The 12,235-nt window shown below is 45.1% G+C and overlaps 1 protein-coding gene across 1 annotated transcript in view; it reads right to left on the reverse strand.

Moving 5' to 3' along the window:
- The window catches only part of LOC115090297 (alpha-N-acetylgalactosaminide alpha-2,6-sialyltransferase 2-like), a 118,859-nt gene that overhangs the window by 82,085 nt on the left and 24,539 nt on the right, over positions 1–12,235 (reverse strand). Inside the window, exon 2 of the mRNA XM_029599211.1 lies at positions 3,586–3,805. Within this exon, the coding sequence (XP_029455071.1) occupies positions 3,586–3,805 (220 nt within the window). The remainder of the gene's footprint in view (positions 1–3,585; positions 3,806–12,235) is intronic.

Raw genomic sequence — 12,235 nt, forward strand, 5'->3', positions numbered from 1 at the left:
CAGCAGGGACCCACCCTCCAGGTTACATACAAGTCCTCTCACAGCCAGAGCCAGTGCAAGGGGATTAGGCTCCCTAGGCACCTTGTGCCTTGGGCCACCCTCCCCCGCGGTTGCACCGCTGCCCCCAATCGTGGCCCTGACTCCTTCCTCTTGGTTTTTTGGGCCACATGGCTCGCGCCCCCTAATGGTTGAGGCCCAGGCCTAGCTCTCCTAGTGCTTTCGCCGACCCTGCTCACAGCACACTCTCCCCGCCCCCCCCATTCCAGGGTACACATATCCTCTAAAAGCAGGGCCCCATCTTCTAAGATACACACATGTCCTCTCACAGCACGCTCCCACCTCCCGTCCAAGATACACACTTCCTCCAACAGCAGGATGCACCATCCAGGACATGCATGTCTTACCACAGTCTACCCTCCTCCCCCCAACACACATCCTCTCACAAAATGCCCCCACCTCCCAGAACACATACACATCCTCTCACAGCATGCCTCCACGCTCCAGGACATACACATAACCTGTCACAGCACACCCCGTATCTTCCAGGAAACACACATGTCCTGTCGCACACATCTTCCAACAGCAGGCCTCCAGGACACACACATTCACAGACAGTACTTATCGCCGTCCAGGACGCACGTGTCCTCCAATCGTACACCTCCTCCCCCCACCTTCCGGGATACCACCCCTTCCCATTCTGTAACCAATGCAAAGAAACACACCGGGGTCACACCAAACCTTGTTTTCTCCCAACAGAGTACTGTGGCTCATGGCCTAGCATGGCCTTTTTAATGTGGCAGCTCATTTAAATTTAGCATCGGGTGCCCAGGAGAAGTGGATGTGCGCACGTTAGGAAAAAGGGCGCTCAAGACGAGCGCCCTTTTCACCATGCATCTTATTGTATCGGCCTATAATTGTCTCAGGCCTGAATTTAAGCAGTGACTAGGGCACCAAATACCCAAGCCATGGTGCTCTGGGACTCCAGAGGGGACTGGAGGTAGAGGGACTTCACCTATTATCTGATCTCTAGGGTTTCCCACTCCCCACTCTCCAGTCCTGCCTTGAATTAACTGCTGGCTCTGTGATAGAGGGCAAGATCCAAGGCATCCTCACAAGAGCCATCTCTGTCCCTTCTTTGATAAGACATTCCCATGTTTTGGAACCTAAAAAATTGTCCATGTTTCCCTCTGTCACTCAAAAGATATATCACTGGGGCCAGCCAGGGGTTTGGTATTGCACTTCCATAAGAGGTGGGATTGTGGGTTGGGAGGGGGGTCCTGGGTCAGGTGACCCACTCATGAGTCATCCGGGCCTGAGGAGGCTGTGGAAGCAACATTCACAACGCTGGGGTGAGGTGACCCCAGTCATCATGCATTGAGAAAGGCTGTATTTAGGGCCCATGATTGTAACGTTACAGAGGAAGCCCTAGTGCATGGCCTTGGCTGAAGGCTGAACCAAGCAAGATGGGAGGAGATATAAAATAAGGAAAAAACTCCCTGTCAAAAGTTTTAGGCAGTAGTGAGACTGGTAGCTCTCATTTGGTTCTGAAAATGAGCTGTGACCTGGAATGCTCTAAGGTCAGAGTTGGTGTCCTTCCGTCGCCCTTTGGCACGGATGGTGTTTGTAACACTGCTGGCAGGCCCATGGGAACAGTAGTCAGTGGAACGCTGCTCTGGCAACATCGCACAGAACTCGCATCACTGATGATGCTGGGTTCTAAGAAAGGGGCTCGCTTGCATCGAGCAATAAAATATTGCACTACGCAAACTACTGATCGTTGTACAACGGAAGTAGGGTCTTACACAAGTCCTGGTGCGTTCTGGGACTTCTAGTCCCGCATTGAAACAGAACTACAAGCCCAAGAATGCACAGGAATGAGCGCTAGAAAACTGCAAAGAAGCCAGCTCATCTCAGTCTCGTGAGCTGGCTCTGTGACAAGCGCATCTTGCTCGTGCTCTTTCAGACAACTAAAACAGTTCAGTTTTAAGTTCTTTTTTTTCAAAGTGCTGTCCTTCCTCTGGCAATATTAATGTCTAAAGCTGTGGCTCATTTTTTTATTTTCTTTGTTTGTTTAGATTTTGTTTATGCTTTCCTCTGCATACCTAGGGTTGCCGACTGGCCCCACATTTTCAGGACAGGCCACTTATAGGGACAGCAGAACCACAAGTCCTTGCAGGCAGAAGAATAAAATTGGAGCTGGATCAGCCTGTCCTGAAAATCTGGAACCAGTTGGCAACCCTACATCTGCCACTTTATAGCCTCCTTGGGAGAGGCAGTTAATAAATTTGACATAACAAGACATTTCAACCAAGGCAACAGCTTTTGACAGCAGCTCCCGTACTGCAAGTGCTCCTGGACACCATCTCTAAAAGCGCATCCTGGGGGTGGTGCAGGGCATGCATGGATGTTATGTGTACAACTGGGAGAAAAGTCTGGTGGCCTAACAAGAAAAGACACTGCCTGCCACTTCTAGTTTCCATCCAGAATTCTGACAATCCAATGACACGTGCACAACTGATGAGGGTCCTCAGAGACAAGTGGCCATCTTTAATGTGGAGCGCCATGAATTATAAAACTTCATTATAACAACAGTTGTGTAGCAGATTGAATGAGAAAAGAACAGATTGTCAGATCATCTGCTCCCAAGAGAGAGTACAACAAACGAGGGGAGGGGTGAGAAGTGGTTTGATGTAAAAGTCATTTTCTGGGCTTGCCCAATGGCTCAGAAGTAGCACTGTGCGCTGTCATGTATAAGACCTTAGCATAATTACCGAACCTGATTTCTGCTCCTGCAGTTGGCTGAGGCCGGGGAAGACGTAGAAGCAAGACATACTAAGGGGCCGATGCAATTCGGTGCGCTCAGCTGAGCGCACTGGCAACCTGCAGACGGACGCGGGTAGAATAGGCGCTAATCAATCCCCTAATGCAATAAGGGGATTAGCGCATATTCAACACGCGTCCAACGCAGAGTGAATCTAATAGCGCTCGTCACATGCAAATGCATGTGTATGAGGCTATTAGGCATTTACTCCCAATGCAAAAAAAAAAGTGTGTCTGTACTGCCTCCTACTTAATATCGTTGTGATATTAAGTAGAATGAAAAATAAAAGAACCAAAAAAAGTTTTTAAAAAAACCCAGATAGTCGGGTTCAGGAAATGGTGCTCGACTGCCAAGCGTTCGCTTCCTCCACCCTCGGCGTCGGTTTTCCTTACCGGTGGACAGCCATCACGAAAACCGATGCCGAGTTTATCAGTGTTGGTTTTCCTTATCGGTGGACAGCCAAGTCATGAAAACCGATGCCGATAAATTCAGAGCCGGTTTTCCTTGCTGGCAGACAGCCAAATCATGAAAACCGATTGGATTGTGTGACCCTAGTGCCTCCTTGCTAACGTGACCCCCTAATTTAAATATTGCATGGCGCCCCCCTTGGGGGCGCCTGGGATGCATTAAGAGAGCGGGCGCACACTATTCAGCACTCACTTTCTACGCAAATTTATTGCATCGGCCCCTAAGGGAGCAAGAGAGCTAAGGAGTAGGCGCACTGAGAGACAAGTCAGCACGACTATGAAGCCCTGTGTACTCACCCGGTTCACATAAGTAACGTCCTCTCCATACTGGTCACTCTGATTTAAAAACAGGGCCTTCTTGTCCGGTGTTATCATAGCCTTGCGTGTGGCTCTCGGCTGGACAGCCGCTGTTGGCATCTTCTGCTTCCCCACGGCTGCTTTTCCGTTCTCTGTTCTTGTCGTCCTCTTCTGTGTCTGCTCCATCTTGTTTTCATGAGGTGGGGACTTCAGTTCACGTCTAACAGGATAAGACCAAAAAAGATTAGCATCCCGTCAAGGTAAAATCCACAGTTGGCCAAGACCTTTGCACAAAACTGCCAAGTGACTATATTTCTGGAGGGAGACTCTAGGCCAGTCCCAGCTTTCTTGGTTTCCCCTCCTAGTGCATGGTGGTACTTACAGTGCTGATTTCACAGGGAAGAAGCAGAGACTACAAATTCCATAATGCACTGGGGCGCAAGTCCATAAACCAGAAATAGCTGAAAGTGTCCTCCAAGAATCTTATTCACCTGGCAATGCACTGAAATGAAGCCGCCCACCATCCTGATGATAAAAGTTCCACTAGGACTATGTGCTGACTCTGGATCTGGTTCTGGAGACTCGATTGACCCTTTCCCCTTGGTATCAGATCTGGCATCGGTGATGAGCAGGCTCATATACAGTTAGCATGAAGCAAAGTATATTGGTGTGAAAAAATGTGATCAGGTTTTGAGGAACACAGACTCATGTTATATGTTTGGCCAGTGTCAGAGTACAGGGTGGCTAGAGAGCCCCATGCCTATAGAGAGAGTTGTTTGCTTTTCCATCCAGGGCATGCACAGACTTGTAATTCATGTTTCTTAAGAAATAGGAAAAGCATAAAGTAAAGGGCCTTAATGGCAGGGGAGAGGCAGAAGACCAGGGATCCAGTGAACTCTGTGGCATCAGGGTAGTGAGGCACAAATGGATAAATTGTTGTCATCTTTTCTGTTTCTGAAACCCAGAAGCGACTCAGCTTCTCTCTAGACAAGGACATGGACCTGCACGGGTAACCCTAGTGTCCTCAAAACATTCATGCAAGCAACAGTACTCCTACACCTGGACTACTGCAACGCCATCTACTCAGGTACTCAGGACAACCAAACAAAGTCAGATAAACTTCAGATCTCCCAAATACCAGAATAATCACAGGCAGCAGAAAATGGGAATGTGCCCCTCGCCTTTAATTTCCCTACTCTGTCTTGCCATTTCACTATGTATAAAATTAAAGGGCACTGAATAACATTGGTCTGACTAAGAAACTAAAAAAAAAAAAAAAATCACCAACAAAAAAAACTTCACCCCAAAACAGCTCAGTGCCTCACCTCTTAAAATATCTGACTGAAAAAAAGCCAGGATCAGAACCTTCAGAGAAACAGCACCAGCATTCTAGAATTCACTCCCCCTACCCTCCCAATTTACAAGGAGCTAAAGATTATCTGGACTTCTAGCACCAACTAAAATCGGTGTCTATTTACCCATCAGGCTGACACCCTCTGTGACGCCCCACCCTTATCAAAACCAGTGAGCCACAAAGAGCCAACATTGAAAGCCTAGGAAACAAAGAAGGAGCTGCCTGAGAAACCTTATCTACTGAAATCTATCCTCCACAAACAACCCCAAAATGACCTGCAGTCAACACCAACTAATCCTCATGAAAGATGACAATCAAGGACTTTGAATTAACGAAGCTACATTTGCAAGCCATTAAAGTAACTTGCTGCACCCTAATTATCTCTTATCCATTTGAGCAGGGAGTTAGATGTAAATTATATCTGAATCAGAAGAATACTTTGTACTATGTAAATTACAATTTGCCAAAAATTACCTTATTGCATAATCATAAATGCAACACACAACGCTTTTGAACTACCAGTAATGTAAAGCTTTATCATCCACCAGGTCTGGTGCTAGCTTTTTTGCCACCCTCCCCCCCCGCCACAATTCATTCAGACTCTGTCCTTGGCCCATCAAAAAACGCACATCTCTCTCCAGCAATCTATCAGGCTCGTTTATCAAATTGCATTAGGGCCTTATCGCGGGCATTAGGGCCCTAACGTGCGCAATAATGCCATAATTCCCGCAATAACGCCATAATGCCCACCATAAATAACACATCATGAGATGCATATGCTAATTTTAAAATTGTTCCCAATGGGAGGAGTCAGGGTGGAATAAATTAAAATTAGGAGTGCTTAGCATCACATACGATAGCGCAATGCACATTTTAACACTGGAAATAACTACATTCTTTTTCCTGGTGTTATGCTGTGCGATATGCCCGAAATGGGATTTGCACAAAAAATTGCAAATCCTGTTTTGGAGAGGGAGAGAGAGAGAGAGAGAGAGAGAGACTACCTCTGGAGAAGCACCCCTATTAGTCAACTTTTTATACCACTGTAGGAGGGGTGACTAGTAACCTGAGGTGAGGTTTTGGTGGTGGTCTAGGTTTTGGAAGCAGTTCTACATGAAGAGTCAGAGGTACGAACAGCACAGTACACATCAGTGAAGATTTGATGTGATTTGTAGTGAGGAAATATACACAAAAATGAGATTTGTAAATGTACTCTCGACCTAGTTTGATGCACTTTCTGTCTAGCTGCTATCAAGCTAGGTTGAGAGAATAATGTACAAATGTACCAATGGCACTGGTAGCCTCTGTCACATGGTAAGGGCTAAAGGCCACTGGCGCCATTTTGGTTAGTGGCAGCCCTCGGCCTGGGAGCGGCAGATCACTCCCGGGCCCTCCCCAAGACTCACAAAAACCACCAGGGGTTTTTGTGAGTCTTGGGGGGGGAGGGGTTATTTTATTTAAATTTGGGGGTGGCGCAAGGGGTGGGGGAGCGGTGGCATGTGGTTCCCGCCCCTAGAGGTAGGAGTCGGGGATGCAACCAGGGTTGGGGGAGTGTCGGCATAACTGGGGGGGGGGGGCAGCGGCAAGAGGCAGAGGTGCCTAGGGGCGCCTAATCCATTTGCACCAGCCCTGTAGTCTGGGATCAATGCTTTTTAATATTTTTATAAATGACCTGGAAATGGGAACAACAAGTGAGATGATCAAATTTGCTGATGACACAAAATTATTCAAAGTTGTTAAATCACAAGAGGATGGTGAGAAATTGAATGAGAGCACTGCAAAACTGGGAGACTGAGCATGCAAATGGCTAATGAAATTTAATGTAGACTAGTGCAAAGTGATGCACTTAGGGAAGAGTAACCCAAATTATAGCTACAAAATGCAAGGTTCCACATTAGGAGTTACCACTCAGGAAAAGGATTTAGGTGTCATTGTTGAAAATACATTGAAATCTTCTGCTCAGTGTGCAGCAGCAGCCAAGAAAGCAAATAGAATACTAGGGATTATTAGGAAAGGAATGGAGAATAAAACAGAGAATATCATAATGCCTCTGTATCACTCCATGGTGCGACCTCATCTTGAGTATTGTGTGCCACATCTCAAAAAAAGATATAGCAGAATTAGAAAAGGTACAGAGAAGGGTGACCAAAATGATAAAAAGGATGGAACAATTTCCCTATGAAGAAAGGCTAAAGAGGTTAGGGTTCTTCAGCTTGGAGAAGAGACAGCTGAGGGGAGATATGATAGAGGTCTATAAAATAATGCATGGAATGGAATGAGTTAATCAGTTGTTTACTCTTTCGAAAAGTACAAAGACCTGGGGACACACAATGAATTTACTAGGTAATACATTTAAAACTAGTAAGAGAAAATATTTTTTTACTCAATGCATAACTAAGTTCTGGAATTTGTTGCCAAAGGATGTGGTGAAGCTAGTAGTATAGTTATATTTAAAAAACGTTTAGACAAGTTCCTGGCAGAAAAGTCCATTCACAATTATTAAGGGAGACTTGCAGAAATCCACTGCTTATTCTTGGGATAAGCAGATTGTAATCTATCTGCCCCTTGGGATCCTGCCAGGTACTTGTGACCTGGTTTGGCCACTGTTAGAAATAGGATACTGGATTTGATGGATCCTTGGTCTGACCCAGTATGGCAAGCCTTATTGGTGTTCTAGGTCCTGGTGTAATATTTACAGTGTTTCCTTTTCATAGCTAGGGTTGTTACTGTATGTGCTGGCTTTTAGTTCTGTTCTGATACAGGAGATTGAATATATTGTAATTGTAATTCAGTTTACTCATGGCTTCCTCAGGGCCAAGTCCACACCCACCACACATTGCCATAGGCATAATACCAAACATCTTTTTTGCTGTTCTGGTTGGCACCACAGCAGAGTTTGTAAATATAATATTCATTTTGTTAGTGATATTTTTACCTCAGAACATTGCACATTGACTGTTCTTTTTCATGTATTCTCAAAGAATAATTTTTAATTGTGTATGGGGAAGGTGTGACTGGGGGCAGGGGGGAGTACAAGGCTAACAGGGGGAGGGTGGTGTTGGCAAGCAACATGCTGGGATTTCATTTTGAAGTTCCTGCGTGTGCTTTATGATGTTGACTTTGTATTTGCTGTTTTGCAGTTAGAAAGTCTGTGGGTGTGCAAGTACCCATGGTCCCGGCGGGCCCTCAGATTTTCAAAAAGAAACTTTGCAGGCAGTTTCCCAGCCTCTTACATTATATACATTGGATATTTCTGATGGTACTGAATCCTCTGATTTATTTATTTATTTATTTAAGGCTTTTATATACCGACTTTCTTGATACAGATCAAATCAATTCGGTTTACATCGAACTAAGCAGAACTATAACCAACCATTTAACAAGTGACAATTTAAAGGAGCATAAAGTTACATTATAACAAGGTTGCCTTAACTGGGAGAAGGAAAAAAAAAAGAGGGGGAGAACAAAGATAAATTACTATATACAATGGAGTATGTGAGGGAGGCAAGGGGCCGACATCATGATGACTTGTGAGCATGATTAGCATTTGTTTATTTACATAAACGATATGATAATTCTAAATCAGGCTGTTGGGCTAGTGGCGGGGAAGGCTCGGCAAAATAGCCATGTCTTTAGTTTCTTTTTAAAAGTTAGTAGACAGGTTTCCTGCCTGATATACAGATAAAAAATATCGCCCATTATTACAACATTAGCAGCCAAAATAATTTAAACATGGTGAAGAGTGTTTGATGTATGGTTGTATAAATACTTTTGTTTGCCTTCTTTTATGAACCTTTTGATGGTTTTAAGTTTTAATATGAGGGTAATTTTGTACCTGGCCTAGAACTGCACATAGAGTGGGTTATACATTTTTACAAATAAATAAGGCTCATGGTGCCAGGATCCTGTGTACTGGTTCCAATTGAGCTGGAAGCCCAAAGGAGCAGAAGAAAACTGCTGGGTCAAAATAAAATTCACATTTGGCAGTGTCTCCCAGCTTGTGTTATTGGGTGTTATGTTCAGGGTAAGAGTGTACTTTCTCTCTTGATCAAATAGCCTGGCTAAGGCTCTGCTCTCCCCTTTAATGTGGTACTACTTACTTAAGACCAAATTTTAAAAGCCCGGTGTGCGCAAAAACTGGGTGACATGCGCGTGGCAGGGCCGTGCAAGCGCCGAGCGCATTTTCACAACGACCCGGCCACGCGCATACCTCCCAATATGTGCGGAAGCGCCAGCCTTTGTGAAAGGGGCAGACCAGGGGCAGGGTCTGAGCAGGGCGGGGCGGGGGCCAACCAGGACAGCGGCCATTAGGCCCCGTCCCTGGGAAGCGCGTGCTGGCAGCTGGTCTGGCACATGGAACTTACTGCTCCTTAACTGGAGCGGACTGGGAGGGAACTGGTGTAGGCCTGACCGCATCGCTGTGTGTTTTAACTAAAATCCCACACCCCCTTGTGCACGTGAGTTGCAACTCGCCCACACTTGCGCGCACGGGAATCGTATTTTATAACATGCGCGCGGCGATGCATGCATGTTAAAAAAAAAAACTGGCAAATCCATGCGAACGCGCTGGGAACTGTGCGCACGTGGACGTGTGCGCGCTTCTTTTAAAATCTGCCCTATGGGGTCTAAACACCTCCTGACAACAAGTATTATTGTGCTTGCCATAATATAATAGATTAGATCAGAAAAAGACCAGTCGGCCCATGCAGTCTACCCAGCGAGCAGGGCTCTGAAAATCCGCCCCAATGTTTTTAGATGTATCATGCAGTTTTAGGACATTGCAGAGCAGTTGATATCTTTTTACATGATTCTACTTATGACTTTAATCTATTTTATGTGATGTCGATTTTATTATGTATGTTTTATTGTTAGCCCCCTAGGGTCTTTGTACATAGGCGGCATATAAATGAAAGAACCATAACTATAACCTTTCTTTTTTCCTTATCACCTCTCCCCTTTCCTCTGTAGAAGTGGTGAAGGGTGGGTTGTTTGCAATACTGAAACCTCACAATCCTTCTCCTTCCACTGTCCTCTCTATATCTGACCCACATGTTTGCATTGTGTCACCATGCTAGCTTCCACCACTTATTCTGGTAGGTTATGGTGACCCAGAGGCAGATTATACATGGCCAGGGATATTCTATAACCCTGCACAGTGTAGATTTAACTTTCTAGTGTAAACAGAGCCTGCGTGGAGACCTGCCAGTCAGTACTCCCGGGCCTGTTCCAAAGTATAAATTTCACATTTGGGGTCTGGGTGGCACTCTGTCTCTGAGAATGGAAGGAAAGTGCCTTGTTGGAGCTAAAATCCATAGCCATCCGTTTACTCTGCTGCAATAGAAAGCTCTCACCGGCAGCTTGTTTATTGACCCTTCTTTCTTCAGGTGCAGGTAGATAACATGGAAACCTGCCCTGCAGAACAAACACTCCCTGAATTTTATGCACCTGACTTTCAGCTTTCTGCCATGTCCCGCCTCTCTTCGCGGTTTCTTAAAATCTAAAATAGCCCCTAGAAATAGCCTTTGAAAGTTAGTGCCCCCTCTTCCCCCTATGGCTACAGCCTGTGTTCCACTCAGGCGAATCTCCGAGATCAGAGCAACACTTAGTAGAATCCCCCAAGTTCTGGAAAATTTAACCCATTATGTCCCAATTTTTTAAAATAACCTATCCTCTAAATAGGACACTGGGACATAAAGGGTTAGCATTTTCATAATTTACTTATACTATTAGCACTAGACTGTAAGTGCAGGTCAAAAATTAACTTTTTTTTCCCCAGCCAAAGGCCCTGGCTGTTGTGCACTGGCTATGTTATAAAAACATTTATTGTAAGATGCCCGTGCAGTGCCAGAATTCTTAATTTTATTTTCAAGCCTCACTGACCCAAGAGTAGCCAGGAGTGCAGTCCTCCCCTGGGCTTATAGCACCCAAGTACAGCGTCAGGAGAAAATGGCAACAAAGAGATGAAATGGTTTTTTTTCTGCATTTTCAGTGTTATGAGGGTGTGCCGCGCAGAGCCTCCACTACCTCCCCCCCCCCCCCCCCCCCAGCATTGCTGCTCACTGAGAGGGTGTGAGGTCTACTATTACTGCTGCTACAATTTACCATTTCTAAAGCATTACTAGACATATACAACACTGTACAGATGTGAATAAAACCCAGTCCCTGCTCCATGGAGCTTACCATGTAGACAAGACAAACATTCATCAGAAGCAAGAGTCTGTGGGAAATCTGTTCACTGTAAAAAGCAGCTTCAAAAAAGGTTTAGACTGGTCTTGAATATGGCCAGAGAAGGTACACAATGCACAGACTCAGGAAGTCTGTTCCAGGCATATGACACAGCGTACCGAAGAAGGTCTAGTTCCTCCTAGTGCGTGGAAAGTAGCAACAGGATTCCTGATCTCATTGGTACCACTGTGTGGTAATGGTGGTGGTGGGAGCTAAGAATAAGAATAAAGTGTACATTTACCCTTTGCACACCCCTGGTCACAGTCATCCTAAGTTACTTCACCATATCTCTTAATCAGTTCTACCCCATAATATTAGACTGCTAGAATCATTCTTACTAAAGTGATTCTGTGCAGGTTGTGACCTCATTTATTAGATCAACATATGAAGTGCTTAGGGCTGGACAATGACTTCATTAGTAGATCAATCATCTATACTCCTCCTCCAAAATTCCAATTTGAATACAATGCCAACTTTGACTGTATAAACTCTGAAAACTGGATTATCTTGATAGGCACCAGATAGGTAGAAAAAGTAGTCTGTATAGACAGGAAGCTCAGGAGAAGCTATCTGCAGGAACTGTGCTTATCGTCATATCACCATGTCCTGCACAATCCTGCCTGCTATTACCCAATCACAATTACTTCATGTAGGAAGAGGCCGCTGATGCATATCCAGAGTACAGGACATACTTTCGATGTCCTGCACCAAATATTATAGAAACATAGAAACATAGAAATGACGGCAGAAGAAGACCAAACGGCCCATCCAGTCTGCCCAGCAAGCTTCACACATTTTTTCTCATACTTATCTGTTTCTCTTAGCTCTTTGGTTCTATTTCCCTTCCACCCCCACCATTAATGTAGAGAGCAGTGATGGAGCTGCAACCAAGTGAAATATCAAGCTTGATTAGTTAGGGGTAGTAACCGCCGCAATAAGCAAGCTACACCCATGCTTATTTGTTTTACCCAGACTGTGTTATACAGCCCTTATTGGTTGTTTTTCTTCTCCCCTGCTGTTGAAGCAGGGAGCTATGCTGGATATGCGTGAAGTATCAGTTTTTCTTCTCCC

The sequence above is a fragment of the Rhinatrema bivittatum genome, chromosome 4 (genome assembly GCF_901001135.1).
Source record: "Rhinatrema bivittatum chromosome 4, aRhiBiv1.1, whole genome shotgun sequence".
Taxonomy (NCBI): Eukaryota; Metazoa; Chordata; class Amphibia; order Gymnophiona; family Rhinatrematidae; genus Rhinatrema; species Rhinatrema bivittatum.